The sequence below is a fragment of the Mercenaria mercenaria genome, chromosome 11 (genome assembly GCF_021730395.1).
Source record: "Mercenaria mercenaria strain notata chromosome 11, MADL_Memer_1, whole genome shotgun sequence".
NCBI lineage: Eukaryota > Metazoa > Mollusca > Bivalvia > Venerida > Veneridae > Mercenaria > Mercenaria mercenaria.
The window spans coordinates 19,826,180-19,852,175 of record NC_069371.1 but is presented as its reverse complement, the minus strand read 5'-3'; the positions used below and the strand labels follow the sequence as shown (position 1 = coordinate 19,852,175).

General features: G+C 35.8%; 1 protein-coding gene across 3 annotated transcripts in view; it reads left to right on the top strand.

The window, feature by feature from the left end:
- Positions 1-25,996, top strand: part of LOC123531512 (receptor-type tyrosine-protein phosphatase N2-like) — a 297,876-nt gene that overhangs the window by 130,479 nt on the left and 141,401 nt on the right. For all 3 annotated transcript variants that reach the window (XM_045312552.2, XM_045312553.2, XM_045312551.2), the window contains 2 exons: positions 8,088-8,171; positions 16,078-16,157. In XM_045312552.2, the coding sequence (XP_045168487.2) occupies positions 8,088-8,171; positions 16,078-16,157 (164 nt within the window). The remainder of the gene's footprint in view (positions 1-8,087; positions 8,172-16,077; positions 16,158-25,996) is intronic.

Here is a 25,996-nt window from a genome sequence, read left to right as displayed (position 1 = left end):
TTTATACCACCAATTTTGTGTCATTTTAAATACGCATAAGTTCCAGGGTGTACTAAAGGTCTTCAGTAATTTGCTGTAGCACTTGAATGGCCTCACTTCTGGGTATAGCGTTAATGCACTTGAAAGTAATTTGTCTGATAGGGTTTCCTGTAATTTTCTGCAATTATTTTTTCTGTTTTCCTTGTTAAAGGTATATAATTTATATGACCCATTACTTATGTTAAAAAAATAGGAACAGTTACTTCATAGTACTACTCCTGCACGATAATTTAAACGATATCATGTTTATATTATTGTTGATTGTTATGGTTGTCATGCATCGTTAAATTTAAAAAGGTTGTCAATGATAGAAGTTAAGTGCAAACTGTAATGTTATGCAAAAATGTTTTCTGTATTGAAACGTTTTAATGAAGAAAAATCATAATTATCAAACATGTTACTGTTTGTGTTATCATGTGGGATTTATATCTGTGTTATGATAATAAAACATGGTTGTGTTTATAAACAGTACTGTATATTAAAGGTGGTCAATCAGATTTTGAGCATATATGGTGTTCTAAACTTCATCATCTGATCATTTACACTTATAGATGCTCACTGGGCACTTAATGCATGATAAATTTTCACTGGTGGTGTTTTTTAGAATTTGATTTTCCTCTCACGGTTTCCCAACATAGAGTAATTTTAGCATAAGTATAAAATTTGTATAACTTATTATATGTATAACTGTTGTATTAGACTTGTTATTAAAGATTTGCATTTCAACAATATATTTAGTTGAAATTCATTAAAAATGCAAGTTTGAAAAATTATAATTACCTCCCTTTTCCAATCTTAGTTGCACAACCAAAACAGACTGGAAATAAATGAAATCATAAGCTAGACACAGTTTTGGTTCAGATTGTTAAAATATCCCAATATCTATCAAATGTTAAACAAGAATTTACATTGAAGTTAAAAGAAATACTCAGCTTTTTAACCCTTAGCCTGCTGCAGGCGAATTTAACAGCCTTTGCAAACAGCTTGGAACCAGATCAGACGCCGATTAAATCGGCGTCTGATCAGGTTCCAAGCTGTTTGCTACTCTGACAATATTTCTTCCAATTTTGGAGCAAATTGAATGAACTTAACAATTTAGCAGATGACATTTCCAGCAGACGACAATTTACCTAGCATGCTAAAGGTTAAATAATTTCAAGTTAAAGGGGGAGAATTACAAACTTTTATAAAAGTCAATAAAATATTCATTTATGATAGGGATCTTATACTATGTATTGGGTCATTCTGTTCCTTAAATAAATTTCTAACCATATATACGAAAAGTGAAAAATGTCATAAAACTGCTGAAATGTGATCGACCAGCTTGCAGAGTTAACTAGGGAGGGGCTCACACAAGTTTTGTGGAGCTAATTAAGTATTGAGTGTCACACATAATTCATGCAGAGCTAGTAGAGTAGAGAGAGTCTCAGACAAGTCTGCAGATCAAATTGCTAGTTATAGTCTCAAACAAGTATTTCAACACTATCTTGTTAAGGGAGTCTCAATACTAGTCTCGCAAGACTCAATGGATAGGAAAGCATCACATTTATAAGCCTCAAAGCTAACATGTCTCTCAGGAAAAGGCTTGGTAAGAGGGCCTCTTTCTTGTCTCTAAAACAGGCTTGACAAGATGGCCTTGTACATGTCTCTCAAAACAGCCTTGGTAAGAGTGCCTTATACATGTCTCTAAAATAGGCTTGGTAAGATGTTCTTGTACATGTCTCTAAAATAGGCTTGGTAAGATGTTCTTGTACATGTCTCTAAAATAGGCTTGGTAAGATGTTCTTGTACATGTCTCTAAAATAGGCTTGGTAAGATGTTCTTGTACATGTCTCTAAAACAGGCTTGGCAAGATGTTCTTATACATGTCTTTCAAAACAGGCTTGGCAAGATGTTCTTGTACATGTCTCTAAAAAAGGCTTGGTAAGATGTTCTTGTACATGTCTCTAAAACAGGCTTGGCAAGATGTTCTTGTACATGTCTTTCAAAACAGGCTTGGCAAGATGTTTTTGTACATGTCTCTAAAATAGGCTTGGTAAGATGTTCTTGTACATGTCTCTAAAATAGGCTTGGTAAGAGTGCCTTATACATGTCTCTAAAATAGGCTTGGTAAGATGTTCTTGTACATGTCTCTAAAATAGCTTGGTAAGATGTTCTTGTAAATGTATCTAAAACATGCTTGCAAAATTTTTGTTAAATGTCTTTCAAAACAGGCTTGCAAGATTATCCTTGTACATCTTAGTCAAACAAACAGATGGAAATAAATCTAAGCTAGACACAGTTTGTTCATTGTAAATATCCCATATCAAAATGTTAAACAAGATTTCATTGTACAGTTTAAAAAATACTCAGATTTTTACATTGCTCTGCACAATACAGCTTGCAAATGTTTGGGTAACAGTCAACCATTAAATCAGGCTATGGCAAGTGTTTCTATCTACATGTTCTAAATTGTTGACAAGATGTTACATTTACAGATGATTTTCCACAACGACAATTCCCAGCATGTAAGGTTAAATTCTTTAAAACAGGGGAAGATTACATTTAAAAAGTCATTTCATAATAGGCTTTACAAGTATGGTCATTGTTCCTAAATAATTTTCCAAAACAAAGGTGAAAATGTTCATAAACTCTAAATATAGCTTGAACAGAGTTCATTGTACAATGTTTTTCAACAATCAGCTTGGCTAGTAGATTATAGAGAGTCTCAAAAGTCTGGACAAATTGCTAGTTATGTTTTCAAAACAAGATTGACAAATATCTTGTAAGAGTCTCAATACTAGTTCGCAAGATATTGGTATACAGGTCTAAAATAGCATGACAATTATCTGTAACATGTTTTCAAAACAGGCTTGGACAGAGTGCCTTTCTTGTCTCTAAAACAGGCTTGACAAGATGGCTTGTACATGTCTTCAAAACAGCCTTGAAGAGTTCATTTACATGTTTTTCATAAAAGGCTTGGAAGATGTCTTGTACATGTCTCTAAAATAGGCTTGAAAGATGTTCTTGTACATGTCTCTAAAACAGGCTTGTAAAGATGTTCTTGTACATGTCCTTCAAAAAGGCTGACAAGATGTTCTTGTACATGTCTTTCAAAACAGGCTTGACAAGATGTTCTTATACATGTCTTTCAAAACAGGCTTGACAAGATGTTCTTGTACATGTCTTTCATAACAGGCTTGACAAGATGGCTTTGTACATGTCTCTAAAACAGGCTTGACAAGATGTTCTTGTACATGTCTCTAAAACAGGCTTGACAAGATGTTCTTGTACATGTCTTTCAAAACAGGCTTGACAAGATGTTCTTGTACATGTCTTTCAAAACAGGCTTGACAAGATGTTCTTGTACATGTCTTTCAAAACAGGCTTGACAAGATGTTCTTGTACATGTCTTTCAAACAGGCTTGACAAGATGGCTTTGTACATGTCTTTCAAAACAGGCTTGACAAGATGTTCTTGTACATGTCTTTCAAAACAGGCTTGACAAGATGTTCTTGTACATGTCTTTCAAAACAGGCTTGACAAGATGGCTTTGTACATGTCTTTCAAAACAGGCTTGACAAGATGTTCTTGTACATGTCTCTAAAACAGGCTTGACAAGATGGCTTTGTACATGTCTTTCAAAACAGGCTTGACAAGATGTTCTTGTACATGTCTCTAAAACAGGCTTGACAAGATGTTCTTGTACATGTCTTCAAAACAGGCTTGACAAGATGTCTTGTACATGTCTTTCAAAACAGGCTTGACAAGATGTTTCCTAGATACTTGATCTTTCTCAAAAAAGGCTTGGAAAGATGGCTTGTATGTGTCCTAAACAACAGTTGGTGAGAGTTCGCATCTTTTTCAAAACAGACTTGGTAAGACGGCCTTGTATGTGTCTGTGAAAAAAGGCTTGGTGAGAGTTTCAGGCATCTGTCTTGCAAAACAGACTTGGTAAGAGGGTCTCGCATATAACTCTCAAAAACAAGTTTGGTAAGACTGCCGCATGTGTATCTCTCAAAACAGGCTTGGTGAGAGGCTCTCATACATGTCTCTCAAAATGAAACCTCAACTAAAGTCACTTTAGCAAGAGTCTCATACAACTTAAGTAGTGAAAGCAACTGACTGCAGTCTTGGGTGTTGTGTGTTTGATCAATAGATTTAATAAATAAAATTGATATAAAAAGAAACAGTTTGACAAATCTGAATTACCTTGTAAAATCTATGGAGGAGACTTAGTCAGTATTTTGCATCAAAAGAACTAAACTATTGGACTGGAGTAATCCACATTTTGACACAGTTAAACTCTGCAAAAAAGATTAAATATGTTTGTCTGTGTTTTCAAGAGATGACTGTATGGCTTTTGGGAGTCCTTAAGTCTGGAGTCTGCTGTTGTCAAAGCCGATGAAATTATATACTTTAAAATTATATATATTTGTTAAACAAATCGATGAGAAGGTGACAGTCTGTTCAAGAAAATGTATCCTTTTTCTGAAACAAGTAATTTGGCTGGCGGCAGAAATAAAAATGGTAATAAAAGCTGAATGTGAACAAATTAACTGAAAGTCTAATTCTGCACCAGCTCACACATATTGAAATTGTCTTTAGCTCTACTGAACCACAGGTCACTAGTGTATGTGGATAATCATTTGTCTTTCTGTATTAAATACTGAAAAACAGGTTGAGCTGGTAAGGCAGACAGCATTATTGCAGGGTGGCCAGCCCATGTGACTTTGTTATTTTACACAAGGCGAAAGTCACCTGATTCAGGTTATATTTTTGCTTATAATTTTTGTCGAGCCCGCTTGCGGAAGCGAAGATATAGTTGTCCAAATGGCTGTTCGGTGTATGTGCGTCCGTGCGTGCGTCCGGATTTGTTTGTCAGACCATAACCTTGACATGCATGGAGCAATCTCGTTTATATTTGGCATGAATGTTAACCTCAGTGAGACGGAGTGTCATGCGCAAACTGCAGGTTCCTATCTCAAAGGTCAAGGTCACACTTGGAGGTCAAAAGTCAAATTCAATAATGACTTTGTCCGGAGCATTTCTTCTTCATGCATGGACGGATTTTGATGTAACTTGGCACAAATGTTCACAACCATGTGACGGAGTGTCATGCACAAGAACCAGGACCCTAGTTTGTTCGTTCGTTTGTCACAACGTTAACTTTTTGCATGAAGGCAAACTCGCGAACCACTGCACCCAGGACCTTGAAACTTCACATGCTGATAGTACTTATTGAGTACACGACCCCTATTGACTTTGGGGTCACCAGGTCAAAGGTCAAGGCGCTGCGGGGGCATTTGTCACCATTAGTGACAGCTCTTGTTTATTACTGGTCGTAGGGAAAAATCAAGACCACTTTCCTGTAGTACAATATGCATGTTACATCCAATTTTGAGGTGTATTTTGACCTATCTCTACTGGTAAGGATTTGTATGTGGACTTAGATTTTTTTAAAGATTTACTTCCCTTTGTTGTTACTATAAATAACTTATACTGTAACTTTTTGCAATCATTTTTTATTGTCGAGCCCACTTGCGGAAGCGAAGACATAGTTGTCCAAATGGCTGTTCGGTGTATGCGTGTGCATGCGTCCGTGCGTGTGTGCGTCTGTCCGGATTTGTTTGTCTGAACCATAACTTTGACATGCATGGAGCAATCTCATTTAAATTTGGCATGAATGTTAACCTCAGTGAGACGGAGTGTCATGCGCAAACCGCAGGTTCCTATCTCAGGGTCAAGGTCACTTTTTGAGGTCAAAGGTTAAATTCAATAATGACTTTGTTCGGAGCATTTCTTCTTCATGCATGGAGGGATTGTGATGTAACTTGGCACAAATGTTCACAACCATGTTGTGGAGTGTCATGCACAAGAACCAGGACCCTAGGTCTAAGGTCAAGGTCACACTTAGAGGTCAAAGGTCAGATACAAGAATAACTTTGTCCGGAGCATTTCTGTTTATGCATGGAGGGATTTTGATGTAACTTGACACAATTGTTCACCATGATGAGACGGAGTGTCATGTGCAAAAACTTAGAATTACTTCCCTTTGTTGTTACTATAAATAGCTTATATTGTAACTTTTTTATTACTGGTCGTAGGGAAAAATCAAGACCACTTTTCTGTAGTACAATATGCATGTTGCATCCAATTTTGAGGTGTATTTTGACCTACTTTTACTGGTAAGGATTTTTGTGTGGACTTAGATTTTTTTAAAGATTTGCTTCCTTTTGTTGTTATTATAAATAACTTATATTGTAACTTTTTGCAATCATTTTTTATTTGGCATAAATGTTTGCCTCAATGAGACAGGGTGATGATTGCAATCTTTTAGTTCCTTTTGACAGCTGGGTCGTACATTGTTGCACGTGGGCATTTTTTGTTTGGCATAAATGTTTGCCTCAATGAGACAGGGTTGATGTGCAACTTCTAGTCCTTTTGACAGCTGGCGGGCTCGACATGTTGCCCGTGGGCATCTTGTTTGGCATAAATGTTTGCCTCAATGAGACAGGGTGTTATGTGCAGCTCCTAGTCCTTTTGACAGCTGGCGGGCTCGACATGTTGCCCGTGGGCATCTAGCCTTATTACTTGACAGATTTTGATAAAATAAAAAGCATCAAAGACAGGAAAATGGGTGCTTTCTTCGCCATAAAGTGTCTGCCAGAAATTCTTGATATTATTCTCAAACACTTTGCCCAAATCTTTTTACACAGACCAAAATTAATGTGTAGGTTACCTACACTCACGAATTTGGGCGAGGTCAGGTGTTTAAAGACAGTATTGATTAAAAGTGGCAGATGTTTTGTGGGGAGGAAAGCATTCTTTATTTTGTATTTCATAAAATTCATCAAGTAACAAGGAAATTACAGACAAAAAGTTACATAAGTCGAGCTATTTCCTCTGTGTGTATAATACTGAGGTCATGTGGGGTTTGCCACACTGTCTTGTAGGATAGACATAACACAGCATGTATTTAACCTTTAGCCTGCTAAATTTCTATAATGGACTGGTCCATCATTCAATTTGAGCAGTACCAAATATCATTTGAAGGGGTGTTTACTGAAAATTTACTGATTGAATAGCGAACAGTTTAGACCATGATCAGACTGCACGGATGTGCAGGCTGATCTTGGTATGCACTGGTCGCAAAGGCAGAATAACTTGCCGCCAGCAGGCTTAAGGTTAAAATGCGTTTCAAATCTAACAAAACAGATGAGCCGCGCCATGAGAAAACCAACAGAGTGGCTTTGCGACCAGCATAGATCCAGACCAGATTGCGCATCCGCGCAGTCTGGTTAGAATCCATGCTGTTTGCTTTCAAAGCCTATTGCAATTAGAGAAACTATTAGCGAACAGCATGGATCCTGACCAGACTGCGCGGATTCGCAGGCTGGTCTGGATTCATGCTGGTCGCAAAGCCACTGTGTTGGTTTTCTCATGGCGCAGCTCAAATACCTTTTTAATGGGTAAGTACTATAACAAATTACATGTGTATTCTGCTTCATGTCATTACATTGTTATGTTTAAAACAAAACTTGTAATCTAATTTGAAAAATACTTCTTGGAGGGATTATTGGCAGGATAGATAATCTGGTAGGAAAATATTGCAAGATGGGATGATTGCTGGGAGGGATTATTGACAGGATAGATAATCTGGTAGGAAAGTATTGCAAGATGGGATGATTGCTGGGAGGGATTATTGGCAGGATAGATAATCTGGTAGGAAAATATTGCAAGATGGGATGATTGCTGGGAGGGATTATTGGCAAGATAGATAATCTTGTAGGAAAATATTGCAAGATGGGATGATTGCTGGTGTGAAATTATTTCATAGAGGGGGATGATGGCAGGTTTCCCTTTTGTCTTTCTGCAGTGGTCAGACAGAAGTTTCAGATGTTTTCATTTAGGTCAGGAAGGTCTAATATGTCCAGTTTAGATAAAGTAGGAACATCTTGACAGTTTGAATCAGTAGCTCCTGAATTGACTTCCATGGGTGACAAGTTCGACCATTCTTAAAATGTATTTTCATTGCAGTTTGTTTACAATTTGTTTTATCTTTTCAGTCTCACCAAAAATACAAAGGACAAGTTGATAGATGCCCTTCAGAAGGTTGTCACTGCAAACCCTGGCTCATTGAACAATTATGAGTATGTATATCTTTTACTGAAGTCCTTCAGATCATGTTGTTTTGTCAAAAAAAAGTCGGGGCTAGTTTCCCTACTTTTTGTTTCGAAGGTTTTGAAAATCTTCTCAGAGACTGTATGCCAAATTTCAAAATTATTTCAGAGCAGTTTTCCTTATATGGCTAAAGCTTTTAGTAACAAGTATGGACATTAATAATGCTAGGTTAGCTTTTAATATCTGTGCTAAAGACATTATGCTGGGTTATCTTTAGTACTTTTTAGTGACTTCAGTATGACAGTTCTGTTTGAAAATTTAATGACTTCATTGTGCGAGGAATCATAGATTATAGACCATTCAAAGTTTAAATGGTTCCACTTTACTGCCTTATTGGATGTCAGAATTTGTTGTTGCTGATCTGTACTGAACTTCGTCTGTAGTCCATATACCCCAGCATGTAGTAATCAGCTCGTTGTTCCTCTGGGCAAAAGGAGCTTAGAATTTATAATGCCCTCCTTCAGGAAAGAATGGGTATATTGTTTTGCTCATTGTTGATCCATTCGTCTGTCTGTCTGTAGGTTGCTCAGTAGACCATTTGGTTTCAGATCAATAACTAGACTAACTAGTGTTTGGTGTCACAATGCTCAAACTTTATTGGATGATTGCCTGTGGTCAGGAGATGATCCCTATTGTTTTGGGGGTCAGGTGGTCAAATTGGAAGGTCAGTGATCTTGAAACTGAAAATGATTTCTGCACATTAACTAAAGACAGATTTGGCCTACGGTCATCAAACATCATAGGATGATTGTCTGTAGTTAGTAGATGACCCTTTTTGTTTTGGGGATCAGTAGGTCAAAGGTCAAAGTAACAGTCTCCTTGAAACTGAAAATAGCTTCCACTCTAAAAAAGAATGTGTGGCTTACGTTTGTCAGATTTTATAGTGTGATTGCCAATCTTCAATAGATGACCCTTTTTTTTGGCAGATCAGTAAGTCAAAGTTCAAGGTCACAGTGACCTCAATACTGGAACAGTTTCTGCTCAGTAAAGAACCTTATGGCCTACAATTGTCAGACTTTATAGGATGATTGCCTTCAGTCAGTTGATGGTCCTTGAAAGTTAGTAGATCAAAGGTCAAGGTCACAGTGAACTCGAGACTGAAAACAGTATCTGCTAATACTTTAAAGAATGGTTTGGCTATAAGTCTTTGGATCTTTGCCAGTAGTCGGTAGAGGGCGCCTGATGTTTATTAGGTCATTCGGTCATAGGCCAAGGTCACAGAACAAAATTACATACTCACTTGCCTCCAGCAGAACATCATGGGGGACATAATGTGTTTTACAAACTGCTCTTGTTACTGAGGTAAGCGATTTAGTCGTTTAATCCTAATGTTCTTAAGTTTTTGCATCTCCAAGTTTGTTAGTTCTAGACGAAAATCTAAATTTGATACTCCCTTTGTTTAAAGTAAGAGAATATTATGTTTCATATAACTCTCTGTTTGCGTAGGCAGATAGTGATATAGATTTATATGATATAAATGTACAAAACCCTGTACTAGTGCTGCTGTATAGCTGTTTAACCCTTAGCCTGCTAAATTTCTAAAATGGACTGTTCTATCATTCAGTTTGGGCAATACCATTTATTATTCGAAGGGGTGTTCACTGAAAATTTACTAACAGAATAGCGAACAGTGCAGACCATGATCAGCCTGCACAGATGTGCAGGCTGATCTTGGTCTGCATTTGTCGCAAAGGCAAAACCAATCGCCGCCAGCAGGCTAAGGGTTAATGACATACATATATAAAAATGACTGTCAATTACTGTTATAACAGTGCCACACCCAGCACAGAATAATTTTCTTTTATCATTAAAATTTATGTTTTATACATGATTTGCATTTATGTTTTATACATGATTTGCATAAAAAAATTAAATGAAGTTACAATATTAGGCCAAGACAATGTGTTTAACCTTTAGCCTGCTGGCTGCAAGTGATTTTGCCTTTGCAACCAGTGCAGACCAGGATGATCATTGTCTGCTTTGTTCACTATTCAGTCAGTAAATTTTCACTGAACGACCCTTTGAATAATAAGTGCTGCTGCCCATATTGAAAGACAGACCAATTTTAATATCTTATCATTTTTAGCTATACAGTGCTTTGTGTATGTAGTTATTAAGTTAAGGTCATACATTGTTTTCTACAGTGTAAAATCAATGTTTTAAAGGCACTGACCTCGAGATTTTGGCTAATAATGATCTTTCTTTCAAATTGAAGTTTAGTGATAGTTTTGAGTGTTTCTAAACTATCTTGAAAATGCCAAATCAAGAAGAAAAAAAGCTGTCCCAGTCGGGAATCGAACCCATGCTGCAGTGGTACAAGAAACGTTCCAGCTGTCTTGACTAATACACCATGGAAGAAAACATAATGGAGCCGTGCCATGAGAAAACCAACATAGTGGCTTTGCGACCAGCATGGATCCAGACCAGCCTGCGCATCTGCGCTTTCTGGTCAGGAACCATGCTGTTCACCGACAGTTTCTCTAATTGCAATAAGCTTTGAAAGCAAACAGCATGGATCCAGACCAGACTGCACGGATGCGCAGGCTGGTCTGGATCCATGCTGGTCGCAAAGCCACTATGTTGGTTTTGTCATAATTTGGGCCAAGTTGGCTCAATCATGTAACATTCGTAAACAAAGCTATTTATATATAAGAGTTCACCTAGAGTAAAGTTGGTAAAGTGTTGACGACTTTTCAATTTTCAGTGTAAAAATTAGCTAATTCTCATGTGTTTCCATAACATATTGTATGTCAGTAATTAAGTTTCAAAGCTTTCTTAAGAAATATAGCATTAATTTCCTGATACCTAAACATTTTCTCTTATGATCTGGAGGCCAGTGCCTTTAATATTACACTGAGAAGAAGAGATTGACTGAATAAGTTTGCAGATGAAGCTGTGAAAAAAAAATTCAGGAAGGGTCTAAATTGTCTGCCTGCCATCATTTAGTACAGCAGTATTATATCTGTATTATCTGACATAACAAAGTTTATGTGGGAGAAAAAGTAGTTTGTTGGGAGGTCTATAAGTAAGTCATTAAGAGGGTACCCTTGGTGAAAGTCATATATTTGTATTCAAGGGTATAAATGTGCTATCTGTATTAAAATCAGTATTAATAATTATGAAATATTATATACAGTAGGCATTGTATAAAGAGACCATACAAGGGACATCATATAAGTGGTGGTCTTTAACCAATTTGGTAAGTGATATGTTGAAATGTTGGATTTATTTTAAGATGGAATACACTTCTTTCAGTCAACTGGCTGTGACAGTTGTTACAAAAAGGTTAATTATAGACATTTAAATTTAATTGGTTGGGGAAAGCAAAATTTACACAGTTGTTTAACCATCAGCCTGCTGGTGGCCTTGCGACCAGTGCAGACCAAGATCAGCCTGGACGTCAATGCAGACTGATCATTGTCTGCACTGAGTAAATGTTCAGTGAACACCCCTTTGAATGATAAGGGTACTGCAAAAATTGAATGATAGACCAGTCCATTTTAGAAATTTGGCAGGGTAAAGGTTAATAGATAGGATTAAAAGTGGCCACTTAATGCAGGTGGTTGCATGTACAGTGTCAGCTATGTGTATTTATGAAGAAAACAGTTTTGTACAGTTGTCAAAACTACACCTCGATATATGTTAAAGCCGACTGAAAATGTTTTGTCTAGAATCCAAGGAGGAGAATTTTCAGGCATATCTATGACCAAAAAACAACAAAATTTGAAAGAGTGGTTAACAGATCTTACATTTAATTAGTTTTGCATGAAAATTGTGAGCTGGGCACTGGGTGCACAGTGCTTATGTGGTGTTATACCCATGTGCATATGACATGTGTTTCATTACCGAGCTAAATCAAAACCCAGTGGAGGAATAAATGTCCTCAGAAATTGTTTGATCTTGGACAGATTGTAAGGAAAGTCTAAGATAAAAACAGCATTTAGTATGTAAAGCACAATGATTGCCTTTTTTGGAGATATTCTAGACTTTAACATATCTAATCTCTTGCTTGAGTTAGAAGTGAGGCTCAGGTGGTGTTAGGGAGATATTAAACATTTTCTGAGATTTTAGAAGGAAAGCAAGACACACTTGATACAAATTAACTATAATGAGTTATGAAAGCTTCTAGGCTACCATCGATTATTTAAAGAGGTCTTTTAATTTGCAGATTTTCTATGAATAAATTTAATAGCAGCCACAACAACTTGATTATATTTAGTTCATGACGTATGAAAATTAAACAAATACGAAAACCACTCTGAGCTAGGTGAGAAGCAGTCTAAGTTATGTGGAAAACCAGCCTATATAAGTGAGGTGAAAAAACTTAAGTTAGGTGAAAATCAAGTCTAACTTAGTTAGGTGAAAAAAAACAAACAAAGTAAGGTGAATAGTTATTTATATCAGGTATGTCAAGGCCATTAAAGTCATTGATTGGAAGGTCAGTTGTTCGAAGCCATTGCAGAGGATCATGACATTGAAATGTATATTTTTTAAAGTAAATGTAAATAAAACTATGGCAATGACCAGTTACAAGGAAGAAAGAAAACATATCCTGATATAAATTGATACCTTCATTAAACAATGACCAGTTGAACAAGATTTAAGTTTCATTTGAGTCTTGAATGTTTTATTGTCAAAAGGCATGTAATTTTTTTGTCTTTCAGTTTATATTTCTCATTATAAATATAAATATGAATAGAATGACAAAGTAGTGTTGCTGAATGAAGATATGATATAATTGTACAGCGATGTTTGATAAGAACTCCATAGCATGTGCTGAGTTTATGATTGTTGATATAATTAAGTTCCCAACACTTGATTAAACCTTCAATATTGAGATTTCATGTTCTGATCCTATCTTGAAGTACTTCCAGTGTCATCTAGAGATGTCATCCCTCTGCAATAATTATCAGCAATTGACAATCGCCCTGACTTTTCATCCCATTGTAGATGCTCTGTGATAAATTCTGCAAATCGTGTAATCAATTGATTGAGACAACCTTAATCAGTGTCAGTATTGAATTTAGCCTCTATACTACAGTAAATTATAGTGTGTTCAATTGCTCGGCAACCTTTCTGTCTCATCAATGTGCTCACTGAGCTTGTGAGCTTAACCCTTACCCTGCTATATTTCTATAATGGACTGGTCCATCTTTCAATTTGGACAGAACCACTTATTATTCAAAGGGGTTTTCACTGAAAATTTACTGACTGAATAGCGAACAGTGCAGACCATGATCAGACTGCACGGATGTGCAGTCTGATCTTGGTCTGCACTGGTCGCAAAGGCAGAATCATCTGCCGCCAGCAGGCTAAGGGTTAAGAACCATTTGATGTCCCTTTTCATATTTAGTTGTTTTTGTTTTTTTGTTTTTCTAAAGGTCTCTTACAAACTTGTACACAATGTACTGGGCCACAATTTTTTGGTCAAGGTGGATTATGGGCCAAATCAGAGTAGTATGTCCATTATTGTTATTGTTATTGCCCTTGATTTATTAGAAAAATGCCATTTTATTTTATCTTTTTTACAGTTTGAACTTTGTTTTTTAACAATCCTAATGATATTTAGACCAAATTTTTACCTGAAAGATCTCTTTCAAATTTGAATATGAGTCGGACAAGATCAGGTGGCCAAGAGGTATGTGTGATTAATTAGAAAAAAAGTTACTGTTTTGATACACTTTCACTTATCTCTGTTATTAACCAAATACATTTGTCTCAGACTGAATCTATTGTCCAATATTTTCATCCGCATTGGAATCATTAAACACACTAGTGATAGCTCCAGCTTCCTCAGATGTGCCCAGTTTCACTATCAAGCATCGAAATAGTCAAGCATGCTGTCTCCTGTGAAAAGGTAAAAATTGGTCTCATTGGTTGTGTTGTTATTCATTTTGGACCTAATAATTAGCAAATAGCAGAGTGGTCTCTTTAAAGGTGGGGGAGGTGGGGGGTTGTAACATTTGAAAAAAGAAAAAAAAGATGTTTTATAAAAAAAGATGGTCTTAATGTGGTGTTCTTAATTTAGGGGTTTTGTTAATATGGGGTTCTAGTGTATTTAGATACTGTGAATTGTTAATACACATAGAGGATTATTTTGTGTGGATTTGGTGGTTATATCAGTCCACAAAAATAAATGCCAAAGATAAGAAGCAAATTTATCATAATATTCTACCTTAAAAACATCAAATCACAAATTCACAGCCCTACAAAATTGTTGTTTGGGGCCCATGAAATTAAAAACGTTTTCACTTCCATTAAAGCCTTAGTTATCTTGTATTTTGAACCAGATAAGTCAGGTAAATTGAGAGTTATGTGCCCTTGATTTATCATACATTTTTCTGTTTTACCAAGCATCCATGCTAAAAGCAAAAGACATTATTTCTTCACAAGGTCTTAAATGAAGGAAATTGTAATGAGGAAACAGTTAAATCATATATCTTCTTCCTTTTTCACAATAATTGACATTTCTTGTAATGTTAAGATATAAGTTGAGCCAGCCTAACTTGTATTCAGTTTCATGTGTAGAATAAGTTTTCATTGAAAGGATCGTCTGTGGATTATTTTATGAATTCTGAACCATTCCCCAAGTCCATTAAATGCATTAATTCCATGTTTCAGAAGTTCATTACAGGGGCTTTTTTCTCGTAGGCTTACGATAATTGACATATTGAAACTTTATCAAAATGTGCCGCTTCCTGTTTCAATTGGATTACTTTGGATGTCGGCCTCCCATTACATTTGTATGATTATTGACAATGACAAGGCGAGTTGGGCTGACTTATTATACCGAGCACTGTGTCGCGTATGATTTAATCAGACAAGAAAATGTCCAAGAAATAATGGCCGTGAATTGTTCAAAGTTTGGAACTGATCTGATTCTCCTGGCCGTATCAGGAAAAGAAATGTATATATTTTTGTCTTTTTATGCTTGCTACATTTTCAACATCCATTTTAGCATGAATCAAGTCATTTTTGACTTAGAAGCTGCATATTTTTTGTGCCGGTACTTTTGTAGCAGGGGATTTCTTCCCACCCTAACAAAATTCCTACCGAATATCAGATAATTTTATTGTCCAGTCAAGTACGACAAAAAAAGTGATAAAAAACATTGCAAAAAATTTTGGGGCCATAATTCTTTATATTTTTCTCAATAATGTTTATTGAAGATAAAAATTGAAGAGCATAGTAATATAAAAGATACATTGAATTTGAGGTATTTTCCTCCATAAAAGACACTGCTTTAGTTTAGAAGATTTGTTTATCTGTAGCCACCATAGACATCACTCTATAAAAGCCATTCTGTGTTGCCATAAATGTAATTTTGCCTAATTTGAATAAAGGCGAATATTCGTTTTGTAAGTCAGTAATGTAGTTATCTGTGATTTGACAGTTTGAAATCAATGGCAACCCAAGACGAGAATTTACAGAACTAGCTGTCATGCTCAATATTGCCAAGAATTGGATGATAAATGACTGAAGGGGAGTTTTATGCTGTTCCAAGTCTCTCCTATGCTTTATCTCCATGTGTTAGAAAAGAATAGAAGTAATAATTATGATGCCATCATAAGTCATAATTTTAATTTGACTTGAATAAAAAAGCGAGGTCTTTGCTCCTCACTTGATCTGCAACTTAGCGCATATTTTGCCCCACTTAGCATAGCTTGTGTTTTACTTATGAAATTATAACTTCTTGGTTAATATTTTTGTTTAAGTCCACTTTTCAAGAATACTGTAACTTTGAAAGTTTGTACATTTCCTTATTATCAGTAGTGCCATAAGTCTTTTATTTTCTATTGCTTTATGTAAAATGGCTTATTTCTGTTTTTCTGTTTATAATAATCCTTAAATCTAACTTTCATCTCTTTATAATAGAGTAAATGGTACGAAGTTGAAGATCAACGTGGATCCCATATTGGCAGGACTGAATGCTTCAAGAGTTGCAGAACAAGCACGTAAGTGTCATGGTCTTTGAATTGAGGATGAAATTAGCACTAGTCCAAAGGCCACAGAAGAGTAAAAAGTGATGGGCTTGTACAAACCTCAAGTGCTTGCGGGGAAAAAAAAAGACAAACCTTTACAAACTTCCAATATTATATTTACTGGTTGGCGACCCAGATTCCGACAATTTTACAACCTTTTCAGCTGTCATATTTTCATTTTTAATGCAAGATCCATGAAATGTTACTTGATTCAAGTTCAGTTCTTCGGTGTCACAAAATGCAAATTCTTTTGTGTCTAAAAATAAATTGAACACGTCACTGAGGCCAGAAAGAGGGTACGTAAATTGAACGTTTTTAGTGTGTTGCAGGACCCAGAAATCGGATGGTAGGAAAATGCTAATTATCGTCATTTCTGTCTTGCAGAATCACTTTTAGATCGGTGTAAATGATAAAAAGATAACAGTTTACATTCAACTATTAATGTTTGATTTTTTGACGTGACCCTGCTTATTAAATTCATCTTTTCCATTTTTTAAAAAAAAAATAGCTTAAGAAATAATGGCCATTATCTTCTGGAAAATTTTATTTAAACCTGACACTATCTACCCATTTTGATCATTTTAAAACACAGTTTTCTCATCTGCATTTAACAGATTGTAGATGAGTACCCCTTGAATAATGTTGGAGCCTCAAAACAAGTATGCGCATGCGCACTGAAAGCACATGCAACTTCCCCCAGCGAGAGCTGTCACAACATTTCGTGAACAAATGTAAATATTCCAGTTGTGTAAGTTTTACTTAACGATTTGCAATTGTTGCAGTGGATGTTGCACATAAAGCAAGGGTATGTGTACTTGTCAACAAATGATCAAAAAGAACACTGAAATAACCGTTTACGCGACTGTCCGGGTTTCTGGGTCGTCCGAAATTCTGGGTTGCCACCCAGGACATTTTTAGATTTTTGGAAAACATGTTGTCCTTCATTCATTAACACATGACCCTAACAGTAAATCTGATTGGATGATTTATTCTAGAATTTTCCACATTATAAACCACTGTTTCTCTGCACATTATGGCAATATTATCTGAGGGATACATGTTAGCTACTGTTTTACTTGGTGAGACTGCTGACAGTTTTAAGTTTTAGACTTTCTATAATGTAAACCTAGAAAAATTCTATTTAAAAATGATATTCTTGGAACGAGACTTGAAAATGTCTTTGATATAAGTGGAATTTTAAGTTCAGCGAGTTCAAGATATTGAGTTTCAACTGTATTTTGTAACTTACTTCTTAAAAAGTCTAAGCCACAGAGAAAGATGACTTCAGTATGACGACTAGTGCTCTCGGGTTACCTCTGATTTTCTGACCCAAATTTTGTATTGTAATCTTATCATATTACTACCTAATCATATACTTAGAAGTCTGTAATTAATGATTTTTTCTCTTCAAGTTAAGACCTTCACCCTGGGGGACTATATGACAAAAAGAATCCTGTACTCTAGGGTGAATTAGACTTTTTTGCTGAAATTGAAACTAAACAATGGATTTATAGTGACATTTGTGTCCAGTGATAAAGTAAAAATCCATTTACTTTTGTTGAGAAACTCGACCCTAAGCCGGAAACAGGCTTTTATCCAGAGAAAAATGTTCCCTAATGGAATGTAACCTTTTGATCTAAATAGAACCTTACATAGTAGATTAATACTGTAGTGTACTTCAACAGATGACAAAGTAACAGAAAAATGACTGATGTTTGTTTGCTTTGTCTTTTATGACCTTTTAGAGAGTTTATACCAGTATTTCTGTTTGTCAGACTTTATTTTGAGCTAAACATAATTTATGTGGAATGAGAACCAGCTCTATTTTTATACCTCCACCAAACTTCCAAGCAGGAGGCATTTTTGGAATCGTGTTGTCCTATTAAGGCACACTAGTATTAAGGCAAGCTCATTACTCAGACATATGAAAACTTCTGTGAGGTAGAAATTCTATCTTTTTATTAAATGTCTGTTTTGGAAAAATGGGATGTATTATGTGATGGCACCTGTCTGTCTGTCCATCCTTCATAACTCTTTGTCTGGAGCATAATTTTATAACCATTAAAGGTATTGACTTAAAACTTGGGATTTAGGTAGATGGCAATGAGACAATGTGCAGAGCACTTGAACCAGATCTAAAAGTCAAGGTCACAAATTGAGCTAAAAGGTCACAGTTGGTCATCATATTTCGTGTATGGCATATAACTAAATAACCATGCAAGTTATTGACTTCAAACTTGGCTTGAAGGTAGGTGGCAATGAAACGATGTGCAGGCACATCAACCTGGTCAGTAGGTTTAAGGTCAAGGTCACAAATTGAGCTCAAAGATCAAATTTTTCGAAGTCTGAAGCATAACTTAATAACCATTCAAGGTATTGACTTAAAACTTGGGTTGTTATTAAGGTAGGTGGTGATGAGACAATGTGCAGAGTACATGAACCAAGGTGATAGGTCAAAATCAAGGTCACAGCAAGGTCAGATCTGCTCCTCATATTTCATGTCCAGAGCATAACCTAAAACTATTAAAGGTATTGACTTTAAAGTTGGAATACAGGCAGGTGATGATGAGATGATGTGCAGACTGCAACAATCTACATAACACTCTCCTCCTACCCATTACCCTCCACCAAAAAAAGAAAACAAAATTCTACTTAGTTTCTTGCACTTTAGTATCCTGTCACTGCAACAATTTACATTACACCACCATTAATGCACCCCACCCCCAAAAACATTTCTTTTAGTTTCTTAACCTTTAGTATCTAGTATCCTGTCACCACCACCATAACACTCGCACACCACCACTGCAAACCTCCTCCACACACACACACACACATAATCTTTACATTTTGAAAGATTTTGCTTTTTCTTTAAATTTTGATGCTCTTGGTGTATATTGTCCCGCTTTGCAAAGTTCTTATTTGTCAATTCTGAAGTTTGAAAAATCAGGTTTAATCAAATTCTACATTGTAGAATTTTTTTTATCTGAAAACATGCAGAACAACCTTAACAGGGTATCGTAGAAAAGGACAACTCGGCTATTTCTTTCACTATAAGCAGCACATTATGCAAAAAAAAAATTGACGTGTGTGCATGGAATGTTATTAAAATTTGCATTTTTATTGAATACAAAAACTTGTTTCACCATACTGCATAATTATAGAATGAATATTTTTTCATGTTTTACCAATGTTTCGTTGAATATAAAAAATCTTGGATTTAAAAAAAACAAACCAAAAAACATGACATGTTTCTGTTAGTGAATCATTGACCTAATTCTGAGGAATCTTGCATGTTTGGATGGAAATTTTTTAAACACGCCAGGGCCGGAAAAAGAAATACGTCTTTGGTAATAGTTCCATTAGGGTGCAAATGTTGGCAAATTATATTGCACAGCCAATAACCAACTCAGTGTGTGTGTAAACTAATCAAGACATTTGTGCTATATTATAATTAATATATAACATTTCATTTTAAACATGTTTTTAACCTTTAGCCTGCTGGCAGCAAGTGATTCTGCCTTTATGAACAATGCAGACCATAATCTGCCTGCATGCCATAGTTCATTCATGGAATTTGACAGTGCTGCATTAAAATTGAAGTTTTCACATTAAAATAAGCCAAAAGAGATCCAAAGAATTGCTGTGAAAAAATGATATGGTACAGAAATAGATGTGCTTTTTAAGAGATGCTACTTGATTCAACTCTTGTAATTGACAAATTTGCAAAAAGTTAAGGAAAAGGAAGCAAAAGACATTTTTTTTTAAATGCAAATTAAAGACAATACAAACAAATAGAGGTTGAAATGAGTAAAGGAAAAGGAAATTCCGTTGTAAACAAATGTGGGAAATGGTTGATCTCGAAGAAACCAGATATTTGGGAATGTGAGCAGCTTTAAAACCTATGCAAAAAAGACTGTAAAACAGCGTTATAATGCTAAAAAATACTCTTGAAAGTAATGTTATTTTCAAGAGCTTAAGTTATGAAGATGCTGCCATGCTAAGTGCCCACCACACCCCACTCACTTTTCAGATTTTTTTCCAACTTTCACCCATGTGCCAGCCGTAAAAAAAGAATGAATATGATTTATTATGATTTATTGATTAGTTGTTACTGGGTTTGGAAGAATTGGCAGCCTTGGGAAGACTGATTACCTTATTAAGTGAATAATCATCAATTATAAGCGATTTTCTTTTAAATGAAATTCCACGTTAGAATAGATCAAGCAGGATAAACAAAACATTTTTATTATAGGCTTTAATAGCACAACTTGCTTTGAGAGACAAGCAGGGGTAATCTCTCAACAGAGTATGGTCTCTTAATGCAACATAACTTGTTCATTTTACAACACAAAAAGGAACTGAATAGGTGGCCTCGTAATGCATGCAGTCTCTTAATAGAAGTGGTCTGGAAGTGGATAGTGATTGTGCTTGATTCAACTGTTCTTATTCCTCGGTGTCTACTAAGATGATTTCTGTCCTAGATACTGTATTACACTATTTACAGGTGAGGTAGTGTTTTGTTAAATAAGTAAAGCTATACTTATCATTGCTTTGAAGTATCTTAGCCATTACCCTGTAGCAGTTTTTATAGTGGCTTTATTGATTTGAAACAGTTTCTTGCTGGCCCCAAGAAATGACAGTACAGGGACCAGATCTCGACACAGTTTCTCGCTGCCCACAAGAAATGACAATATCAGGGACCAGATCTCGACACAGTTTCTCGCTGCTCCCAAGAAATGATGATATCAGGGACCAGATCTTGACACAGTTTCTCACTGCCCCCAAGAAATGACAATATCAGGGACCAGATCTCGACACAGTTTCTCGCTGCCCACAAGAAATGACAATATCAGGGACCAGATCTCGACACAGTTTCTCGCTGCTCCCAAGAAATGATGATATCAGGGACCAGATCTCGACACAGTTTCTCGCTGCCCCCAAGAAATGACAATATCAGGGACCAGATCTCGACACAGTTTCCCGCTGCTCCCAAGAAATGACAGTATCAGGAACCAGATTTCGACACAGTTCTCGCTGCCCCCAAGAAATGACAATATCAGAGACCAGATCTCGACACAGTTTCTCACTGCTCCCAAGAAATGATGATATCAGGGACCAGATCTCGACACAGTTTCTCACTGCCCCCAAGAAATGATTATATCAGGGACCAGGTCTCGACACAGTTTCTTGCTGCCCCCAAGAAATGACAATATCAGAGACCAGATTTCGATACAGTTTCTTGCTGCCCCAAGAAATGATGATATCAGGGACCAGATCTCGACACAGTTTCTCGCTGCCCCTAGGAAATGATGATATCAGGGACCAGATCTCGACACAGTTTCTTGCTGCCCCCAAGAAATGACAATATCAGAGACCATATTTCGACACAGTTTCTTGCTGCCCCCAAGAAATGACAATATCAGCGACCAGATCTCGACACAGTTTCTCAGTGCCCCCAAGAAATGATGATATCAGGGACCTGATCTTGACACAGTTTCTTGCTGCCCCCAAGAAATGACAATATCAGAGACCAGATTTTGACACAGTTTCTTGCTGCTCCCTAGAAATGACAATATCAGGGACCAGATCTCGACACAGTTTCTCACTGCCCCCAAGAAACGACTATATCAGGGACCAGATCTCGACACAGTTTTTTGCTGCCCCCAAGAAATGACAATATCAGAGACCAGATTTCGAACCAGTTTCTCGCTGCCCCAAGAAATGGTGATATCAGGGACCAGATCTCGACACAGTTCTCGCTGCCCCCAAGAAATGACAATATCAGGGATCAGATTTTGACACAGTTTCTCACTGCCCCCAAGAAATGATTATATCAGGGACCAGATCTCGACACAGTTTCTCACTGCCCCCAAGGAATGACAATATCAGGGACCACATCTCGACACAGTTTCTCGCTGCCCCCAAGAAATGATGATATCAGGGACCAGACCTTGACACAGTTCTTGCTGTCTCCAAGAAATGACAATATCAGAGACCAGATCTCACAATGACTAACTTTCCTGAATGCATGTTTTGAATTTTTATTTGGCAGAAATGAAATCAGTTTTAAAGAAATTTATGTAAAACTTCAGACCTAATTATTTGAAAGGGTTACTGTTAAGGAGGTAGGTTACCTTGGTACAAGGGTAAATTCAAATTAGTTGAACCGCAGCATTTTTTTGTATTTCGTGTAAAATGAAGTTTTAACTGCTACAATCTCAATTTCGTTTGTCTCTGTCCCTTCAAGTTCAATTTTTATCCAGGTTTGAAGAAACTGACCCTCCAAACGTATTTCATATTGAAAGAAGAAGGAAAATACGGAAATTTAACACTTTTCAGAGTATTTTAGTTTCATTGATATCCGTAGAAGTCTGCATAATTGATAATTTTACTAGTATGCACGTTAGCTTTCTAATATAAGCTTAAAATGTATATGTCGCGGGGCTCGTGTTTCCATGGTAACGCATTTTCTCTCATTTTTAAACAACTATGTACAAAAATAGGGGTTTTCGACGGCTTCAGTGCCATTCTGTTAATGACCATCATGGAATATTTGGGTAATATTATTAGCAAAATACCATGCACTTTACATGGTACCCTATTTTTCTTAAAGTTTAAAGTAACCATGGCAACAGAGATGTTTAAAGTAGCTTTTATCATGCTTTTTGTCGCAATTTCTTATAAAAAAATATTGAATAAGATTATCTTTTTAGTTAATGTGGCTTTAAAACATATTATTTCTAAAGTAAGTTACATTTTCGTGTTATTTGCATTTATTCAAACACATTTCACAGGTAAGAATACTTACAACAGTACCCCTCGTATGGTATTTTTCATGGAAAAATCGTTCAACTTGCTGCTACTATTCTCATGGATATTGTTGAAATGAAAATAAAAAGCCGAAGCTGTGTTTCTTAAATAGATCAGTGTCAACGCTTTTGAATTTTACATTTAGATACATAGGTCACGGGCTTCGTTTCCATGGTAACATAAATTCAATTTAAGAAACCACTATTTTCTACTGAAATTTGAACAATTTTAGATCTTAGTTTTAGTATATAAGTAACAAATTATCAACGGACCCTGAAAAAAAGATATTACAAATCAAACTGCTAAATTTTTTATTTGAAAATAGCCGTAAAAAGTAACCTTTCACCCAACTATATTCCAAATAACATTGTTTACCATCATCCATTTTCTTACATTCCGCATTACATTTCAATATAACTACATAAAAGAAGCAAAATATTGATTATTATTCTGAGCAAAAGACTCATAAAAAATATTTTAGCAAACAATGGTTATTTGAAAATAGTTAAAATAAAGGAAATGCACAGAATTACGAACTTTCAAGATAAAAGCTATTAATTTTGCGCGGTAACTGACACGTAACGTCATGACGTCAATGACGTCATTTAAAGGCAACATTGTTTTGAAGCGTTTCTGCGGCAATTTATTCATTATTTCTACATTATTAAACCATAAAGCATCAGCTCGAAGACAGGTTCATGATTTGTTTTCAGAAAAATGAATATACAAACACATTTAGTTTGTCGTAAACGTCGTCGTAAATCGTCACGTTAGCTTCCGGTTGGACATGCGCACTTATAAATATGAAGGTAACCTACCTCCTTAACTGAATACATTATTTCAGTAGGAAAGTCAAGATTTTTAGTAATTTAGGGAGGATTTTGTTAAAACTGAGTAAATGTCTTAAAGGAAAATAATCAGTCACTGTTCTTGAATAAAATTGATGCGTGCCGTCTCGGGTTTCCGGAGTCTAAGAGAAGTTTCAAAGGAGATTTTTAGCATCGTTAAAATCTGATTGGCATAGAGAAATCGCTGAATAATCTGCAACGGAAGCTGTGATAGTACGACCTCTACGGGAAATCAGCAGGAAAGAAGATTTTCTATCTTACAATTCCTTTTTTGTGTCATCTTTTTGTTTGTTCCATGACAAAAAAAGAGAATGTTCAGCATTAAGATAATTCTCTGTATGAAAGCATTAGATATATTGATTGTTTAATGCATTTTGTATCATTAACATCTATTTAGGCTAAAAGGAAGCATAATTGCTCTAGCTTTTCTGAATCGCCTTAGCTTAATTAAGCAAAAATTTCAAGAACAAAATTGTTGAGTGTTAGAAAAATTTTACATTTACATTAGGGTAGAAGTCATTAACTGCTTTGTGACCAATTTTTCTTGGAATTAAGCCTGATAAAGTAAGAAAGATTAGGAGTTAAGAATGAAAATATATTGTGATTTTACATGAATAAGAGAATCACAGTAAAATGATAAATTGGCTATATTGGAGATTTTCAGTGTCAATTTGTTGTCTGTAATATGTCATGATTAGAAATTCAGGGTACAACATTAAAGTTTCCAGTATTTTTTTTTTTTCAACAGTATAATAATTTTTTTAGATTGATTAAAGTCATTCCATGAAGAAGTTTTGAAAGAAGTACAGTAACAAAATAACCAAAACAAAAAAATGGTAATTTTCCCTGTATATATAGAAAGTTGATTTCCAGTGTAATACCCCAGTCACACATATGGCGTGGATAGCTACGTCTAGCCACGGATAGAAACGTAGTAATCCGTATCGATCCGTACCTGAGCCGTACGGACTGGTACGGATTACTACTTCAAGGTACGGCTCAGGTACGGATCGATACGGATTACTACGTTTCTATCCGTGGCTAAACATAGCTATCTGCGCCGTATGTTGGAAGGTTGGTGGTTATACCCAGGTACCTGCTAATGATGAAATAATGCGCGGAGGGGCACCAGGGGTCTTATCCACCATTAAAGTTGGAAAGTTACATATGACCTATAATTGTGTTTGTGCGACATTAAACCCAACAAATTAAAATAAACATACATATGTCTTGTAAATTGATGAAATATAACCTTAAAAGTTAATGGACCATAAGCTTAATCACCTGTAAAAATTTCGAACAGCTGGGTCCAGATCAGAATAATAATGTCTCACCTTTTGTTATTTGTTTGAATGTTGAGAATCGTATCAACTCAGGTGGTTTTTTTGACCATCATCATCAGCACAAACAGAATAGAATTAAAATTGTTTTGATACCAGCCGCAGGTGTAATTTGCTGAACCACAGTGTCACAGAATGTCTTGTTAACTCAAATGGTTAAAAGAAATTGTAATATTTTATGTTCACAACAAAATATATATGGCAGCCACATTACAAACAAGGGACTTTTGATTTTTTGTGGGTTTTTTTTTTTTTTTTTTTTTTTTGTGAACATCTTACATATACTTCAGGGTCTGTCTGAGTGAATTGATTTTTTTTATAAGTATTGAATTAAATAAATCTTTTTATTTATTTGCTGCTAAAAGCCTGATTTGCAATAAGGCAATGTCTAGACGAGGTTGACTTTTTTAATATACAGAGCTGTATAAGACAATGTCAAGACCAGATTGACATTTTGAATATACAACACCATGACACATATGAATGTGCCCCACCCTTTGTAGTAGTTTTAAGCTGTTAAGAAAGCTGCAGTGCCAGCAGTTTGCAGGGAGGTGTGGCTTTTATGGAGATATACATATTTGATGTCCCAGACATTTAGATTTGTACCCAGATGCAAATTTTGCGCATATGCAAAAGCAAATTGTTAGTAATGTGAACCAGTATAAAATCATGCAAAACTTGCTTAGGGTGTTTTTTTTTTGCCTCATAGGTGCAATTTAATTGGACCCATTTACATTTTGCACATGGTGTGTATTTTCAGCTTGCCTCAACCAAAGGTTCAGGGTAAGCTATTATTACATGCTGATAGTCCAGT